General features: G+C 35.1%; 1 protein-coding gene across 1 annotated transcript in view; it reads right to left on the bottom strand.

The window, feature by feature from the left end:
- The window catches only part of PA200 (proteasome activating protein 200), a 290,511-nt gene extending 270,445 nt beyond the window's left edge, over nt 1-20,066 (bottom strand). Inside the window, exon 1 of the mRNA XM_089830694.1 lies at nt 19,631-20,066. Coding sequence (XP_089686820.1) covers nt 19,631-19,791 — 161 coding nt within the window. The 5' untranslated portion in view covers nt 19,792-20,066. The remainder of the gene's footprint in view (nt 1-19,630) is intronic.
- Between the last annotated feature and the right edge of the window lie 968 nt (nt 20,067-21,034).

Consider the following 21,034-nt stretch of genomic DNA (forward strand, 5'->3'; position numbering starts at 1 on the left):
GTGATGAACTTCCAAGTGTTGTTTATATGTTTTCACGAACTAAAGGAGCTTCATGTAAAGTATTCATAGAAGGTAAACTCGCACCAAATGCAAAAGATGCTTAACAAGGGTTAAATAGGGGTATGGCTCAATTGTTATCATTGGAAGTACACCAATCAAAAAATCCTACATCGCCAAATTGTAATCTCCCCATTTTGCCTAGCACGTCAATAAATAAATAAAGACCAATGCTAGCCTATCATCCATTCTCCCTATAGGCTAAAGCATTAAGTTAATAAAGGGGGTTTAAGTGTTTAATTAAATGAAAGGAGGAAAAAGCTGCAGTTATTGATAATATGAATATAATTATTTATTGGCAATTATTGAAAAGGGGTCAACTTAAGTTTTCCCTAGGCCATGGTGGAAAATTATTAAATGTGAGGCAACTATTATTATTTGTCTAAGATGCTGAATAAAGAAATAGAAAAAGGAAACTGGTAGTTTTTTGGCAAGGGATTTTTTTATAAAAGGTTCTATTGAGGCTTTGAGTCTCACTCTATTATGATATGCTGATTTGATACTTGATAAATTCTTCCTTGGGCCTGGTTTGACAGCAGCAGCAATATTTGAGGACGGAAACCCTTCGATATTTGTAAGTTGGACAAAAACCCAACATAATTAAGAGGTGGGCTCACTTAGGATTCATCATTGAGCATATTTGCATTGCTTTGTATACGTTTGGGAGGAAAATGTACGCATGTTCTAATATTGTAACAACAATATATTTGATGTAACAGTTGCTAGTTTAATAGGATCATTTTCTACAAATGTAATAACACTCCTAATTATATATGTGTTCCAAGTGCAGATCCAAATGCATGTCTATAGGAGTACAAGAGACATGTCTCATGAAGAGACATCTCTATGTTAATCAATATTGGTCAAGGTAAGTTAATTTCCATTAAACATTATTAACAACAATATCTATATAGAGGAAGTGTTAATGTTGTAGCTTCATTCAGACTAAATTGATCTAGAGTTAATCCCCAATGGTTATTGGTTGAACATTATTGCATTTGATGAATCATCAATTGTGTGTGTGTGTGTGTGTATATATATATATACACTTGATGATGCAAGCCCGCTATTACAATGTAATTAATAAAATACTTGCTTGTTATTAACAAAGACCGAGAGGTCTATATATGCAAAAGAATGAAACAATGTTTCCTTAAGAAACGATCGTAAAGAATAGAAACTTTCTATTTTAGCTAAAAAGTGAACTTACAATTATCTACAAACTAACTAAATATTAGAAACATTTTAAAATTTACAATAGATTAGAAATAGATAACCATTCACTAATAATAGAAGTTTATATATTATCATAATACCCTCCCTTAATGGTTAATCTATCCACAATGTTGTCCTGCATTTTGTCACCACAAAATGTAGGTAACAGTACGAAACTTTTCCAAGCTAGTTTCCATATTTCATTATTTAATTGATTTGTATTGATCAATCAAACGACACCAATCGATATAATGAATCATTTTACTAAAGGCTTTCGTCAAGTCATTTTCACTTTTCTGATTGTCGAGCCTATGCTTGATTTTTGAAGTCTTCAATGTCCTTTTCTTTCCTTTTGAGCATGTGTTTGTTGGTTTTTAATCCTTTGGTTTTGCTCAAATAATCGCTCTCGATTTTCCCTTCTATTTGATCTAACTTAGGGCTTAACCGGAGTTGTTAGTGAAAAGATATGATCATAATTTAGTGCCCAAAAAGTGGACCTTTTTGATGCAACTGCACGAATTAAAAATATCATGTTATTTTTTTTATTTGACATTCACTTTTTGAAAAAAATAATTTAAATTCACTTTATGTTATGTTTTTAAGTTACTTTATCATTTTAATTCTCACTTAAAATAACTATAGTGCACTTTATGTTATATTTTTAAGTTGAGTTTGTTTTTTGATTTTTCACTTAAGTGACTATATTAACTATATAGTTCAATTTGATTTTTGATATTTTAATCAAATGCTCTAGTAAATATTACTTATTAAATGATATTACATATTATATTGTTGATATGATAATGTAAATATAATTTATGTCCCACTTAAGTAATATTTTATAAAATTAAATTGACATGTGCTTAAATGGATAACTTAGATGTGCAATTATATCTAAAAGTGGACTTTTATATGCCATTGCATGTAAAACTCAACTTAAAGTTGTAAAATCACTTAAAAGTAGACCTTTTTTATGTCATTGCATGTAAACTCACTTAAAATGTGCAATGACATCAAAAAGTTGAGCTACATATGTTATATGCATATGCACCAAAAAGGTGAGTTTTTGCTTTGAGTTGAATATGCAAGTATCTTAAATATGCATATGCACGAAAAAGGTGTGTTTTGCACTAAAAACGTGTATACACGCTTTCTAAACCTGTTTTTGGGCAAAAAGCATGTTTTTAAAACATGCATATGCACCAAAAAGGTGTGTTTTTGCCTTGGGAGAGCCAATTGAATGTTTTTAAAACATGTAATGGCCTCTAAAAGGTGCGTTTGGGTCTATTTTGCATATTTAAAACATGCAATCACACAAAAAAGGTCCATTTTGCATTCGACATCATGCATTTGCTCTTCCAAAACTCGTTTTTGAAGAAGTTTCATGACTTTGGCCTCCAAGAACCTGTTTTTGGTGATTTCTACTAGATTTCTCCATGGAATGACTTGAAATCTTTCCCTCAAGAGGCGTTTTTGCATCCTCGTGCAATCCCATTCCTTTGGCAACCTCATTCATGCTAAAAAAAAATATTTCAACCCCATTTGGAGCCATGTTTAGAAGAAAAAGGCCCAGATTTAGGCCTTCAAAATTCACTTTTTGGCTCAAATATAAGTCGTTTTGAGGTTTCAATTCATATATATGACATTGATGAACTTATTTTTGCCTTTAGATGAAAAACTTCATTTCATGCACTTTGTGAATCACGTTTTTGTTAAAAACGCCCAAAAAATGGGGTTTTTATCCACTTGTTGCGTTTTGAAGTCACTTTTTTGCATTTGGATCCATGTATTAGCATTTGGGGAAGTCGTTTTTGCATTCACAAGGCAAAAAAGACTCAAGAACATGCATTTTTTGGCATGCTTATCTATTATCGTAATACCCCCTTTCATATTATTGTGCAATAGTTGAAAGAGCACCCTGCATCTACATTCACTATCCCTAATTTCTTCCCTTCCCCATCCTCGAGCACCTGCAAGGGCCCCTTCTATATTATTTCCATTGAACCCTGCATCTGCATTCACCGGAATCTGGAGACGAGACGCATGGGAATAGGAATTAGATGAGAAGGTCGAGCAATGTCAAGCTTGACCGAGGGATCAGATTGATCAATCAACTAGTTCAGCCAACAATAAATGCTACTTTTGAAGGGCTTCTTATCTACTTGAAAGTGATTGCTTTGTTCGGGCAAAAATGTATGGAGAATCCCCCAAGGGGCGGCCTCTACTATTTTATGGCATAGGGCCAAAATAGCCTAAGCCCCTCTTTGTAAGACCTGCATAAAAATAAGCTAGTGATGTGAGCAAAGCTAGAGCTACCCCAATGTCTAGACATAGGCCCCAGCTATGGTAGCGGAAGGGGGATAGTAGGGCTCCCTCGAGCCATCCCTCACTGCTCTATCCTGAATCATTTCATCTGATCCTTTTTCTATCTCAAATGATATTACTACTACAGTAGCTCTAGCTTTGCTCACATCAGTAGCTTATTTTTATGCAGGTCTTACAAAGAGGGGTTTAGGCTATTTTGGCCCTATGCCATATAATAGTAAGGATCGCCCCTTTGGGGATTCTCCATACATGTTTGTCTGAACAAAGCAATCGCTTTCAAGTAGATAAGAAGCCCTTCAGAAGCAACATTCATTGTTGGCTGAACCAACTGATTGATCAATCTGATCCCTCAATCAAGCTTTACACTACCAGGCCTTCCCATCTAATTCCTATTCCCGTGGGTCCAGTCTCTAGATTCCGATGAATGCAAATGCAGGGTTCAATGGCAATTGTATAGAAGGAGCCCCTGCAGGCCCCCGGGGAAGAGGAAGGGAAGGGGGAAGAGTTGGTGAATGCAGATGCAGGGTGCCCTTTCAACTATTGCGCAATAATATGAAAGGGGGCTTGCATCATCAGATATATATATATATATATATATATATATATATATATATATATATATATATATATATATATATATATAATTGATGATTCATCAAATGCAATAATGTTTAACCAATAACCATTGGGGATTAACTCTAGATCAATTCAATCCGACTGAAGCTACAACATTAACACTCCCTCTTAGCTAGGGAGGATTGTTATAGAACACATTATGCTCTCAAGCATATAGAGATATCAATATATATACATTAAATTAGATCTAATCCGACAAATGTTATTTCATCGACACTCCCTCTTAGCGAGGGGGATTTAAACAACACAACCATCTCACAAAATGGTGATTTGATTCTGAACAATCTTGTCAATCTCACATTCTTGTGATATGAGCACTAGCATCAACACCAAGATGCCAATCAACAAGAATATCATATCCTAGAAAGATGAGTTATCTGAATTCTAGCACACTCCAAGACAATATTGAATGTAGTCTATTAGATAACAACCTTGATCGCAAAGGCAACAAAGTAGTCTCCATTATGACAAGTATAACAATCTCTGGCACACTTTGGGACATCAACTTAATGTAGTTTATTGTGATACATTTGTTATCATGATCTCTGGCACATTTCAGGAAAACAAGTTAATGAAGTCTATCATGATAATCGATCAAGAACTCGAGAATAGCAAATGCAGTATCATGATGTCCGACACATTCTAGGATAGCAACTTAATGTAGTATATCATGATACGTTCGTTATCATGATCTCTGACACATTCTAGGACAACAACTTAATGTAGTCCATCATGCTAATAGGCCAAGCAATTGTTAAGATCCTCACCTTACAATAGCGACCTCACAAATACATCAATGAAAGATTGTCACCTCTCATGATGTTTTCCAATAGAATCATGTAGTAACTCACATGATATCCACAATGAACCATGTCAGAGGGAGGATCCACCATAGCTTCTCCTAGAGGGTGAAACAAGGGTTTTCACCTCAAACTTCTCTCTCACAAATAAAAATGCATTACAAGGAATTTCACCTCGAACTTCTCCCTCTCAATCTGTTGACTTTTTCCATCTGATGAAATGTCAAACTTCCTCTAAAACAAATATCAATCTTCTAAGCTCCTGGTAGCAAATCATGACATACTTCCCTACTTCAACAAGAATTTTGATCACTGGAAAATCCATCTCGACATGGTCTACTCCCTCCGAATTAATATGATCAAGATCATCAAAAGTTTGACTGAGATATATCTACTATCTGCTCCCTCTCAATCATCAAAGATGTTTGCTTCAAGAGTCTCACTCTATCTAGTATGACCATTGGATGACTAATGAATTCTAGATCAAAACTTCTTTGGAGCTTCTATCATAAGATTGAGTTCTACACAATAAAATACCAACCTTCTTTTTCAGCAAGAACAACCTCAAAGACAAAGGAAAAGATCAAGGCAAATAGCTCTTTATAGTATGTATAGAATTACAAATAAGAGAGAGACTACAATAAAAGTAAAAGATAAGAATACTTATCTGCTCATGAGGGTCCATAGACATTTAAGAATGGAACATCTCCTTTCTGAAGATGGTTCAAGTGGGAATGGAACATTGTTTATCATTTCCCCCCAATAATGTGAAGTTCCTACTCTTGAATGATGACATATGGCAAATCAATTATTCATTATCATCAAAGATTGCTACAAATGTACATATCCATGCACACAAAATTCATCACCAAGACTACCTAGATTTTTGTCTGGCTACAAGAATGACTTGGATCATCTCTTGATTAATTTAACTTTGCACAATAAAATTTGTATCTCTAAATAATCTACAAGACTATCTCTAATAGAATACATGGACCTTCAATTATAATAAGAGGATGTGATCTTTGTTTGTTGAGATTATACAATCGTCCTTCTTGAGAGTCCTTGTTCTCTTAGGAATTAGACATGTCCTCGCCCTCTAGACTCTTATTCTATATTGTTTCAATATATACTATGCATCATTGGTACCAATGTTTGATATGTAAGTTTCCCTAACTGGTACATCTCTTCTGGATATCAACCCCCACTATAACAGGTTTGAATGATAAGATAAATATGTTATTTGGCATCTTACAATATCCCAGTCGGATATTATACCCAATTTTTTCCTCAAACAATTTTCAGAATTTAAACATATATCTTATGCAAATAAAATAGCACAATAAACAAGCAAATGCTCATTTAAACTTCAGAACTCGCTATTGCATTATATATCAACATTACAATAACAATCAAGTCTAATCTTAAATACAAAAATACAATCAAATTGGAAGTAAACAATAAAATGCACCTAAAGGCCCAATGTGAATTCCAATGTGAATCCACTGCAAGATGAAATGGGGCTACATCCAATCCACCCAAAAAGAGCCCGAAGGTTTTCGTCCTCAGGATCCTCAACAAGAGAAAATTGGCAACTTCCCAAAGTTCTTCAAAGAGAAACTAGAAATTCAATCTCAAATCCAAAATTAGCTAGAAATTAACGACTCCCTCTTTTAATGCTCAACAATGAATCTTCAACCGCCTTCTGTCTTTTCGTCTTATTCTTCTTTGTCATCTTTAACCCACTTTATAATATTAATTTTACCATTTTATAAATTTGCATTAAGCTCCCTTAAGCCAAAATTAATATTTTATGGATTGGACTTTAGGATTTATGGAGTCCCAAAAAGGGAACATTACAAGTCCTTCCTCCTCAAGATCCCATATAAATCTACAACTGGCTCTATAGCCCATCTTGAAAACACATCCTATAACACGGCGAAACAAGGTGTCCAATTGCGACTCTCTAGCCAATGAAATTCCTATATCCCAAGTCGATCTGTGATACTCCACTGTGTCCATAGGCTGCATGACTCTCATCATAAACCTCCCACAATGCAAAGCACGCCTTGTGTTGACCCCTGGATCCCAAACCAACCTTTCAGCATGATCCTGGGTGTAGAAATAGACGATCGATGAATCTCCAACCTCTTGAACCAGCCAACTAAATAAACAGATGCCCATCACACTGCCCATATGCAAGGAAACCAACTCATCCTACTTCATGATGTTGCTGTCATAACGCGGATCAGCATCAAGAATGACAATGATGTCACCAATATGTAGCTGAACTGGAAAGATAAACATCTCTTATGGAGTATACCGCAACATGTGTTGTTCCCACTCATCCACATGCAGCTCACTAACCCCTATAGGCCAAGCCAAATCTAAAAATATACTAATATATAGTTGGCATAATCGCCGAATAATCAGTGAGTTTCTACTAATCGCTGAGTTTTTGGGACTGGCGAGTTTTTCCCAAATTTAATCGGAAGAAAAAATCGCCGAGTTTTTGTGAAAATATCGCCGACTAATCGCCGAGTTTTTGCAAAAAATCGGCGAGTTTTTCAGAAAAACTCTTTGTTAATTTTTTTTTTTTTTTTTAATTTTAAAAAAATTGTTAAAAACAAAAGGCAAAAAGCCTATATATATTATGTAAGATAGAGAGTTACAATATGCTAGTAGAGCTAGGAAGAGGAAAATGTGATTGTAATGATGTTTTTACTTCTAGTTTGACACAAATTATTTACTATTATGCTTCCCGCCATCAGCATTCAGCATGAGAATGTGATTTTGTACCCACTATGCATTTATATATATCTAAACTCCTACTTCTTTCTTTTGTGTTCTCTATAATGAACTCATTAGATGCATCTTCTCATTGAAATTTGCAAAAAAATGTATTTTGAATTAAATTTTAGCGGTTTTTTTAGGTTCTCGAGTTTTCCGGAGTTTTTTTTTTAAATGGCCAAGTTTTTCCCGATTAAACTTTTGGGGGGCTTGGCGAGTTTTTGGATTTGGCGAGTTTTCCAACTATGTACTAATACTCCATGCAGGGTAGCCATTGATAATTGGAGTATGCAAAAAGATAAAATCGCCAATCAAAAGGTAGGCAGCTTCCATATCATAAGAACTTGGTGATAAACCTCTAGGTAAGCTATAAAAACCCTCAGGGCACACTAAGGACAACTCTGAATTCTCTGCTTCACCATAAGTATCATCACTAAAATCAAAATCTTCATCAATGAAATGATCACCTCCACACATAGTTTTTGAAATGAAGTCACATGGTTCATCTTCTACCTCATGATATGGTGAGATTATGTTACTGCTGTTGTGAAAATCAAAATGTATGTATTTGACTTCTTGTTGGTCCTTATGGTCTTCATTAGCAAAATGTGTCTCATTAGGATGGGAAATGGTGGAAACATTGTTCTGGTTTTCATGCCCACAAATGGTATTGATACCTTATTTGTGCCATCACCCTAGTTCTATGTTTAAGTTCATCTATCTTGTGAATGGCTGCAATAGAGATTTGATTTTCAGCCTGGTATAGGGGGTATTGTGTCATACTTAGCTGAAGACAAAGTTCATCAACTATTTTTCTTTTTCTTCTGCATATTTGATGTCTATGTCTCTGTCTTTTAGCAACTTCAAGTAATCTGATTTGATCATTTCCAATGCCTCTTTGAGTGTATGCAAAAGTCCACTATTAATTCTATTCATTGTCCCTTTTTCCCTTTCCTCCATTTGGACTTCCCACAGTGCCTCTTCAATGCTCTTATGGGTGTTATCAAAGTGCACTAAAGCTGCAATAACCATATCATCTGATACTTTCAGCTTATCCTCCAAATTATATGCTCTAAAATCATCAACTAGAAATGCGATTTCTGATTGGTTCTTCAAATCAGCCCCTATGGTAACATCAAACTGCCCTAGTTTTTGGATACCAGATTCATTTTCAGCTGCACCAATTTTAGGATTGTTCTCCATCTCGAGATGTATTGACTCATCAACCATGATTTTATGTTTTCAAATAGTTTATTCTCATGGAGAGGTTCATTTTCATTTTTGGAAATATCTTGTACATAGACATTCTCATGAAAAGGCTTGTCAATAACCACTTCCAATTCACCAAATAAAATGCTAGTGTAATCCTTACCATTGTCCATGGTTTTTTCTCATGGTTTCAATCATGATGAAGTTGGACTATGGAGTCCTCAACTTCCTCAATGCTGCTCTGAACTTCTTGAGCTAACTCTTCCTCCTTGTTACCCTTACAAGTGTGACCAAGTGACCAAAAACATCTGCAAGTAAAACAGAACTGCTCTTTCCTCATTTGGTTCTTACTCATTTTCTAGGATTCTTCAACCTATAATTCCCTTGCCTTAGGTTCACATTGTTACTTAAGTCTGCTTGAGTTGTCTTGCTGTCCCATAGGCTATTTTTAGCCTCGTGGACGTTAAAATTTTATCTATCTATCTATCCCATTGTTGTTTGTACTTCTCAATTTTTGGCTCACATTGTTTGAGCACCATGTTGACCAGCTTAAAAGCACTTTGGGAAGCCTTTTGTTTTCTATCTGAAATTGCTAACAACATTTGAAGTAGTGGCTGGAAATGAGCATCATTTTCATTAATTGTTATGACCATAAGTTTCCCATGGCTGCAATAACATCTGCATCATGTTCTTTCGTGATTGTGCCTAATAGATATTAAAACATGGTATGTATTAAATTATACAATCCCATGTCAAGCATAAGATTGCATAACCTGATATCTGCAAACAATTTTAGTATGTTTGTCCTTCTAGGGAAACTACTAATGTCACCAAGATGTTGAAAACTATCAACAATGAGCTGAACTACCTCCTTCATGATGTCTTCTTCATAGGGTTCCTGCAATGCTAAAATTCTTGTAATCTCCATCAAACAAGAGGTAACCAATAATTTAACCTCACCATTTGAATGTTTCAGCCACTTTTGATCACTCAACTCTGTCACTGCAAGCACAAGAGCAGTCTGCAATAATTCTGGGGGTGATTGCTCAACAATCGTCAAACATCTTTCCATTTGAATCAAGGTGATGAGATCCTTTTCTCTTGTTTGTGACTCCTGTTCCAGCTTGTTACCTGCCTCAAAAAGCACTTGGACCAAATTATTTACTGATGTCATTTTTAAATCTGAAAATGTTTGAATCTGCCTTGAAGGGACCTCGTTACAACCCTTAAATAATTCTTTAGCTGCTCCGAGATCTTCTTTTACAATTGCTTGCAAATACGAGATGGTTTATTAGTCAATTTATGAGTTCTCGTTTGAAGCTTATCAAACAAAAATGCAACTCTTTCAAGCTTCCCGTCTAACATTTAGGAGTGCACGCTGCTTCAAACCTCCCTCAAAATGTAGGTAGAGTCATAGACCACACCTTCCTCAAGATGATTGCACGGATGTAGATGCAATTCATACAAAGAAGCAGTTGTGTTACCGTAGCTCAGCAAGATAGTAGTCTCATCCTAAACATCTCTATTGACTGGAATAGATGATTTCCTAAATACTTGACACGTTCTTTGAGCCTTTAGAATAATAGTTCACTAATACCAGAGTGGGGCCAATGTAATCTCCACAACCTTGCTGGTACCAAGAATCCTTTCAAACAATCATCGTTAAGCTGCTATTTAAATATCTACTCACATATCTTTAGTCGACACTGTTTTCCCTTTGCTAGCTACTACTAAAGTTTTGTTGAGCCTGTGTAACTCTTCTCTAGAGTTTAAGTTTAACATTTTCTACCCCCAACGGTTTTGATTGATGCAAACGCCTTCCCTTGGTATCACTAGATGCACACGGCTCTATCTCCTCACCACTTGGAGCTATGGAGAGGATTTATCCTTGTAAAATGAGAAGAGATTGCCTTATGTTCTTATAAGTCTGCAATCTTTAACACCTATTTTCTCAGCACGCCACATCGACACAGACTGCTCCAACGATCACAAAAAAAAACCTGTTTAGTGGCAAGGTGTTCAGCCGAGCCTATCCAGACAATCCAATACCATGCAATGAAACTCTGAATAAGTCGTACAACCCTCTGAACTATTTGGCCCCATTTTGTTGCTCTTACCGCAACTCCCAATGCATTCGATCTACTTTGAGTGGTAATTTGCTACAAGAAGCTAAGACTCAGACATTGTGCGCATACGGAGAATGAATATCTAGTTGTATGCCAGTTGGCGTTACAATTTGAGATTCTTGTAACGACAATACTTTGCCTAACTGTAGCCCACAGAGATTCTTTGTAACGGTAGGAGCACCAAAGCCCAACAAGTGCAACAGTTACTGCATCAAAATCTTCATCAATTAAGATTATATAATTGAATCAGAGTACCCGCAATAGGTAGTTGAAAAGAAAAACACATACAGATATGATGTACTTCCACTATTGACGACTCAACTCCAGCATGCAACCAGCTACAATGTCTCTGGCTCAATTTGGTCTTGCCTGATAGTTCCAAAGTGTCAACGACAAGGAATATTTTTATTAATACAGATATGGCCCACGTCAATAGAAAAATAATCACATAATAATATTTGTGCACTCCTCACTTCTTGCACTTCTCCGTCTCTGCAACTACAGGCCAAACACATAGACTCGACAATTCTTCAAGTTCAACACAAGCCCAAACAATAGTTCTTTCCTCGTTCCACTATCACCGACAGTCTGATAAAATAGTTTTTATTTCTTCACCCACAATCTTGCTAGTAAAATATTTCATCCGCCAAATATTAAAGTTCGATCATTAATCCTTTGACCCAATAGAGAGTCAAGTCCCACCTTTATAATTTCTATCGCACATATAATATTACTTGCAACGTCTTTCTTGTGCGATATGCAGTAACCTCATCCGCCTTAATAAGAGAGGGACCTACACAAAAAAAATTGCACAATTTTCTAAATTTTGCAAATATTAAACACTAGAAAGTTTTAATTGGTATTTGAAACTAAGTTATCATATTATTGATGACAAGTGTGCAATAACACTCTGAAAAACAGTCTTTGCTGGAAGAAGAAACCGACAAGCCAATATATTCTTCAAATGTTAAATCCCCGTTTTTGGCAAGTCTGTGCAGTTGATGGAGTTAGCTCATCATAACAACCCTTGTGAGATGGCAGGGTGTTTTGGGAGTCCCAGGATTACTATTTTTAGTAAGTCTATTTTTGGCAGTTTCTATTTTTAGCAATGCGGTGGGTGGCTTTGGCAATTGGTCGTCACCTGCAGTAAATAAGGTTAATAATTGCATGAGCGCTTATTTATTCATTAATTATTAAGTTGCATTATTATAATAGTATTTATGTTAATATAATAATGACATTAAGAGATATTTCTAAAAAGTGTGTTGGAAAGTTTCAAGTGTTGAGGTCTTTTGGGAAACTTCCACAATTTCTAAAGTGGAGTTTTTAGGAAACTTTGGCCAACAAAGGATTATAAATAGGAGCTCATTTCATTGGGAAAAGCATGCTTGAATATTAATTTGCTTTTATTGCCTATGTGGCTTTTTCTGAGGTTCTGATTTTCAGATCCCTTGCTGAGGTATAAGGGTTTGATCTGAGGTTTTTGTGCCATTGCTGAAGTATAGTGGAGATTAGTTTCTTGTGAATTCTAAGATTTTCATGGTGGCTTCTCGTATTGTATTTCTTGTGGCTGAGGAGCGATTGTTGGTTGGAATAATTCAGTGTCTTCTCTTACTGTATTGACTGTGGCTGAGAGAGCAATTCTATCTTGGAGAGTTTGGTAATTTATATCTTTGATTTCTAGTATTTTCTGATTTGGATTTTTCAAGGCTAGACATCTGTGGTTTTGTTGGTGATAAAATCTTTATGCGATTGCAAGCGGGAATTGTCTGAAGCATACTAAGTTAAGAATAAATTCAGAATTTGTTGTGAGCCGTTTGTTGTTTCAGATTTAAATGTGCAAATTCACATGGTAGATTTATATACTAGTGCTTAATATTATTTGAGCAATGTGTAAGGCTAAGGTTAACTGAATTTGTGAACAATTGTTGCATTTTTGTATTCGAGCTTCTGGGTAAGATTGTGTAAGATTTTTTAGCATCAACGTTTCAGATCATACTCTATGATCCATCATCAAGATGTTAAAGAGAGAGCTAAGAAAGTAGAAAAATCTTTAACATCCTGATGATGGATCATAGAGTATGATCCGAAACGTTGATGCTAAAAAATCTTACACAATCTTACACAGAAGCTCGAATACAAAATATCATGGATTGTGGAAATCTATTGCAATTAATTGTTGCATTTTCCAATACCATATATTCAGTGATAATTGGGTTCTCTGCCAAGCGTTTGTTGAAATGTCAAATGTATGAATAAGTGGTATTGCTAGAAGCATAACCGAACAAGGTTATTACACAATAGTTCTATTTGCCAAAATTAAAATGGCAAGTATCGAATGATCTTCTTGTGTCTTGCTTCTGACGATAGTTCTATTACTTCAAACGGATTTGTTCCTCCTGTCAATGATATTAATTTCCACAAGCTTTGATTTCTTATAACAGCTACAAGATTTATACACTTTTCTACTATAGAATCACGCCTCCAAAGCTATGTTCCGATTTTTTAATGTATCGTAGTAATAATCTGTCGCTCAGCCACCAAATAATATTTGATTTCTTTCATAGCTTGCCTCTAATCATTCACCTCCCAACTATTGAACGAATCAATTTTTAATTCCTCTCATTCTACAATGAGTATCGGTGCTAGTGGAAAAAGAATTTTCCTCCACACGTAAGTCTGAAATTTTTCAACTGCAAGTCCTATGACTTATTTCCTTAACCACATATCTTGTCTGTTGACAATTTGCTATGGGGCACTAAAATTATTCAGAAATGTCTACTGCATGTCTCAAAAATGCCTAATTAAATAATCGGATGAGGGTAATATTATTCATTTCTCTAATTGTTTGGACTTTGCAAATCTGTCAACTATTAACCTTGTCACTGGATAATATTATTCTAAAGATAAAATTTATCTTTCTCAGAATTTGTGAATTAAATTTCAGTGAGACCATCTCCAGAATTCCAACCAAGCAGTTATAAACTCCACTATTATTAAACCTCGCAGGCTGGCAGGACCTTTTGCTCTGATATCACTATAATATCCCAGAGGGATATTATACCCAATTTTTTCCTCAAACAATTTTCAGAATATAAACATATATCTTATGCAAATAAACCAGCAAATGCTCATTTAAACTTCAGAACTCGTTATTACATTATACATTAGCAATACAATAACAATCAAATCCAATCTTAAATACAGAAATACAATCGGATTGGAAGTAAACAATAAAATGGACCTGAAAGCCAAATGTGAATTCTGATGTGAATCCACCGAAAGATAAATTAGGGCTGCGTCCAATCCACCCAAGAAGAGCCCGAAGGTTTCCATCCTCAAGATCCTCGACAAGATAAACTTAGCAGCTTCCCAAAGTTCTCCAAAGAGAAACCAGAAATTCAATCTCAAATCCAAGAATAGCTGAAAATGACTGAGACTCCCTCTTTTAACGCTCAACAGTGACTCTTTAACCACCTTCTTTCTTTTCGTCTTATTCTTCTTTGTCATCTTGAATCCACTTTATAATATTAATTTAACCATTTTATAAATTTGCATTAAGCTCCCTTTAGCCAAAATTAATATTTTATCGATTGGACTTTAGGATTTCTAATGTCCCAAGAAGGGAACATTACACATCTTTAGCTATCAGCAAATGCATCCAATACGACAATATTGGACTGGTCTAAACTATCATCTTTTTGCAAATCATTATTTAACAGACGCAAAATCTCAGTTTCCATCATCTTACATATCTTGCAATGATGTTATTATCAGCTCTATAAGAGGCATGTCTGGAGTTAGGTAGTCTTTGACCCAATGACAACTTTTGGAGTTGATTCTTGAACTTACCCTAGATACAACTACAAAGCTATTTTATTAGTTTATCTTTCTGCAACTTCAATTCTATGTAGGATCCAATCTAGGAATACACTCCTAGTTTTAAGATGAACCCAAGTGCAAGAGAGCTATTCACTCTCATTCATTGGCCTTTAATCCTCCATTATATGTGGAAGAACATTGGTTTTACTTTCAAAATGACAATCCCTATTCTTGAATGCTAAATCATGTTCTAGAGTTTTGCAGTAGTGGTTTTAAGACCCAACGTGTCCCGAGGATGTGGTCCACGAAGAACCTTCATTGATCAAATAAAAAATAATGAAGTTCTTTCTAGCAAACATTATCATCTCTTCTAAACCTTGCATGTATATGCCAAACTTAGAGCTTTGAGGTGGGCTATAAAGCTTCATGTAAAATACAAGATTTGTGTTTGATGTAGCTTCAAAACTCAAGGCTGACACGGTTGACAAGTTGTGATAGAATTCAGCAAGCACGCATGTTTTTTATGCTTGAAGAGTACGCTTTGATAAGCCACAAGGAGTCAAGTCAGGTTGGAGACGATCACAGGTAATGAAACAAAGACATGATTTCCAAATAGACCCAGATTTTGTAGTTGGGTTAGATGACTAAGATGATTGGGTATTCATTGGTTAAGTAGTTAACAAAGAAATCTAGTAAACCAAATTTGTACACTTCGATAGAGAATCATGAATTTTGGCCAATGAAATTGTTATCAACATAATGAGAGGTCTGATTCCTTCATGGCTTGGCCAAACACAATTCCTAGAACAGCTATGGATGGACAAAATTTTATGGAAGGGCCCCAATCCTCCTTTGCAAGGGAACGTATCATCTCTCACCCATTAGCCATCTACAGAATTCCCTTATGGGTAATATTCTCTAAGGTTTGCGATCACTACATCAGAGAATATTATTATACGAATACTTGGTCAACAACTTTAGTTTTTTAGTTCATTCAAATACAGCGGTTGTGGCACTCTACTCAAGCAATAACTATATTACCATGGCCCGTGGATTTGTTGATTATTGTGCTCAGATAAACTGCCCTCTCTTTTGTCACAATGCAATTATCATGATGGTCAATGAAGTTGTCCACCCTACAATCATCCTAGTATTGCATTGAACTATAGTGATTTTGCTCAGAATGAAAAAATTTGATCCCTGCCACCTCTTTCTGTCATCTGGTTCTCTTATAGATCCCAACCAACTCTGAATCGATTGATTACATTTGTTTGTATATTCAAGGTCTACATGCCCAGACTAGTCTCAGTAATGACACCCAAATTCATTTACAAATACCACAGTCCTTGCAATATCTCCAGTAGATTTAACTCTACTGTGGAAGGTTCTCTAATACTTCGACCATTCACTTTCACATTTGTCTTTATGGAAACCCACTGTAAATGTATTTGCAAAATCTATATTGTTCATCTAATTACTTCATTGCGTATTATGATAAATAATTTGTGGAGTTTTAACAATGAATCATTATTGATGAACTCCTCTATCCTCAATTGTAACAAAATCGTACCTTTCATATATTGAGTCACTGTTGTGGGTTATAGATCACTACTGCTCATTATATGTATGACTCGTTTTTATCCTCATAAAAAACATTGTCATTGCTGGTTCTGAAAGTGTGAAATTTGAAGGGATCAATGCAGATCTTTTCTTGTTTACTCTTTTCATTGTTATTAATGCGTCTTTGTCAAATACAAATTTTATCTGGGGTGCTTTCTCCAATCTGTCAACAAGTGGAGGCAACAATGACCTCGAACAGAGTGTTGCAGTCTGGGGAACGTAAACAGTATTGTCTTAATTGACTTGTCTCATCTTGTGTGAATGTTGTTCAGTTGACTAGGTAATATCCACACAGGTGGGACTAATATTGCTCCAAAAATTTCTATGAAGTCAAAGTTCTCTCCGACAAAATATATAAATTTTAAATTTAAATGAACTTTATAGTTTCACCTTCTTCAATTTGTTGCTGCCCTTACAAGCTCATGTCTGACAAAATATTCTCTGCCCGAATATAGTCTTTTGAAAAAAACCTCCTTTATATGCTTTATTTGTTTCATTTGTTTCTATTGCTCATAGATTCAAACATTTCCTGAATCCTATGTTCTTATGTGCTCACTCGATATTGGTGATCCATTTGCATGCTTGCCAGAGACATATGAGATGCTGGGTGTATAACTTTCAAGCTTGACTGGAACTCCATTTCCCGCGTTACCCTATAATATTCTTTTACCAATATTCTCTATAAACTGATTTATTTACTTTTCCTTGTACAAATTCTTCTCCATATCATTTCTATTCTTTCTCACATTTGCAGCCCTGCTCTGATACCATGTTAGTTTTATAGGATTGTTTTCTACAAATGTAATAACACTCCTGATTATTTCTGTGTGTTCCAAGTGCAGATCCAAATGCATATATATAGGAGTAGAAGAGACATGTCTCTATGTTAATCAATATTGGTTATGGTAAGTTAATTTTCATTAAACATTATTAACAACAACAATATATATATAATTGATGATTGATCATATGCAATAATGTTTAACCAATAAACATTAGAGATTAACTCTAGATCAATTCAATCCGACTGAAGCTACAGCATTAACAACAGCCATGCGTGTTTTGTATCAGAATCATTATGAATAGATTTGTGTTTGTAATCGCTTATTTCCTTTAAAATCTATCTTGTTTCCTTTGCCTGTTTTCTTCTTGTTATTTTGCAATGAAAGGAAGCAAAACATTGCAAAAATTGAAAATCCAAATCAGATTTGACACAATATTCTAGTGTGGGATATTTCAGAAATCCACAAGTTATTTTGAGGGCAAGGCCAAAAGAATCTCCTCCCAAAAGAGATCCTAATAAAGACATTCAATAAATGTAAGGTACCATCTACTAAATTTCGCCTCTTCTTGAAGGTACACCAAGAAGAGTGGAAGAACACATTCAACACCAACAAGATGTACTCTTCATTTTCATGGAGAACAAGACAAAGACACTGAACAAAATGAAGTGGCAAACTGATCGGTGAGAAGATTTAACATAAACAGTGCTACCTAAGCTAGATGCAGAAGGAAGGCCCACATGGGGCCTAAGTTAATTTTGAAAGCACCCAAAAAGAAATTGAAGACTAAAACAATCATATGGTACCCCTGACCCCATTAAATGACAAAATGGTCTATTAAAGATGGCATGTTCGGAGATAGATATATAGTGCACAAGCATCCATTGCTGATCAATTTTGAAGACTGTGCTTCTCTAAAAAGGAGGGGCATGCTACATCCTTAACCTATTGGCCGCTTTGTGGTTAAAAATCCTATAATTAAGTTATATAATCATTTATTTATAGTCTAATATAGGTAGTTAAGTTGGCCTGGTTTTCTTTAACAGCATAAGTAGTTAGTTTATGATCATCATATTGCAAATTGTGATCCTATTGGAGAATTCAGAAGTTTGCTTCCTTGAAGTGGCCTAATATTCTCAAGTTTATCAAAATATTTGCAACATATTATATTCTTCTCTTGTGCAAATCATTCCACTACAAAACAGTGATCATAATCTATAACCCAACCAATCTTGGTCTATAATAATACAGACTGCATATTATTGCCTCTAGGAGGTTGTGGCTCGGCATTCCCTAAATCTGAGTGTGATATCTAATCAGATCATTTAACTCCTGAAAACATGAAGAATGAATATTAAAATTTTATTCAGTTATTATTTCGTTTGTAGTCAAGCAATCTTTAATTCAATAATTTTAAAATTATATAACTAGCAGAATTTCTTAATAGATTGCACCCTGAATACTCAGCCGTTTTGAACCTGATAAGTACGGGGCAACCAAAATAAGTCAAAAATTACATCCAACGATATAACAATTAAGACCCAATCACCGATTGCATTAAAACATCTTTGCAACAGAATCAAAAGCTTAACCGCAAAAATATTAATTATATTTCTGACTTCTTTGGAACCTTTCTCCCTTCATTGTTCGTATCCCTTTTACTGTAGATGTCGCAGATACTCTCGTTCTATAGCTTTGTCGGCTACGTAATGTTTTTCAGTCCTAAAGGCCAACCTTTGCCACTTGTGGATATAAACTAAAGTAGTGCACAGATAAAAACTTTGTTAAGTTCAGAATCTAACATAAGTAAACTGATAGTGCTAATATATTCTTTGAGAGCGTCTTCACATTACTGGCAATTGGGTTCACTCAAATTGGGCAGAGAGCACAATATTGTCAAATTGCCACATTTAAAGTGCAAATAAAATGGATTCAATCCAATTGCATCCAATATATTAAGACACTCAGTCGGTGTTTGTCTAGACCTGCCAAGCTTCAGGGGAATGTTCACCACCTGAAGGTTGATTATTCTGTTATTAATTTGGATCAGACAATAGCTTTCACACTTCAAACATTGTATGCTTTTTCTCAAAACCGGTCTCAAAATTACCATAATTCACATTACAAAACCTCAAAGGAATAATAAATGAATATACTGTCCCACTGAAAACCCCACAAAACTAAAACACGACATAATTCACTATTGCAAACACAACAAAATTGAAACGTGAAATAAAGATGTTCCTACTTTTGAACAATGGGAATCCACTTGAGCGTGGCAAAGGCAGAAGAGGGATCTTCCGGGTGCCACGTAGACTTGATCGTATCCACCACTTCTGTAAACGCCTGTTTGTCTTTAACGGCCAATTCCGCCACCGGAGGAGGCAACCAAGCATTGTACATATGCATCTTTGTACGCCCAAAAAAGGTAGTAGTTTAGCCTTTACAGAGAGCTTTGCTAATAGTGAAGAGCTGATAACACATACAGAATTTCTCTGAGAGCAACAATTTATAGCAAAGGATGGCTTCAAGTCCAAGGCATTGAAATTTACATATATAATCCCCCTCTCTGAAGGAGACAGGGACTTTTTCCAGTTCCGTGATAACTTTGGAACTATGGAATGTAAATTTAGCCTTGTCCTCCAAGTCTTGGTTTGGCCTGAATTTTAGTAGAAATGCTAGGCCCCTTGATGACGTGGGTAAAATTGCTCCAAAAAACAGAACCCTAAATCAATCTTTTCATACCCCTTATTTTTTCAAGAAAAAGTTACAATTCTATCTTGTAGCAAAAAGAAAGGGAAGTTGACTTCTGTTTGGAGAAAGTCTTGGTGGATGAACATTAAGTGTTTTGGTTGGATTTTCAAATTGAATTTTGTTGGAAGATTTTTGTTTTTTAAAGCTCAAAAGAAGAAATGGAGATGGAAAATTTAATATAAAATTTATTGTAAAATAAAATTATTGATCAAAAATTAAGATGATTTTATTTGGGTTTTTTGTAATATTGGTGGTGTTTTATTAGTGTGAAATTTGGATTATCAATACATCAAAAATGAAATGTAGGCAATTAAAGAGGCTACAAAAATATTTTATCACAAGTACTATCAAAATTAAAACTTTAACATGAGATCTTATTGTTAGGGTCGGTGTTTTTCATTAGAGTTATTGATGTTAATCTATTTGCTAAGTTGTATAAAAAGAATAAAGAGCGTGGAGTCACATTGTCGACATAAAATTATAGTGGATGAAAAGTTTAGTAGAAGAAAACATGTGTGGATGAAACTAAATATCGAGTGATTATCATGCAAAAATGTTCAAACACAAATGGATGAATCAAAGATATGTGAGAGAGAAAGTCAAGGTGATTGTGGGGTAAAGTAGTCAAGATGAAAGGGACAACATGGCATTAGAGAATTCAATTCCCATATAACCATGAGTAAAAAGGGTATATAGACATGAAAATAAAATGGGAATTGAAGTGTTGATAGTAAGCTAAGGAATAGCTTGCATCCTATTAGGTGTGAGACAAGAATGTGGAAAACACCAAAAAAAGATTGGACAGGGCATAGAATATATCAGTTTTGCCTTGATAGTATACGACACCATAGAGTATCTATCTTACAAGGATATAAAAAAACAACACAATAGTATGTTC

Source organism: Cupressus sempervirens, chromosome 1 (assembly GCF_028749045.1).
Source record: "Cupressus sempervirens isolate cs-2001-9-10 chromosome 1, ASM2874904v1, whole genome shotgun sequence".
NCBI lineage: Eukaryota > Viridiplantae > Streptophyta > Pinopsida > Cupressales > Cupressaceae > Cupressus > Cupressus sempervirens.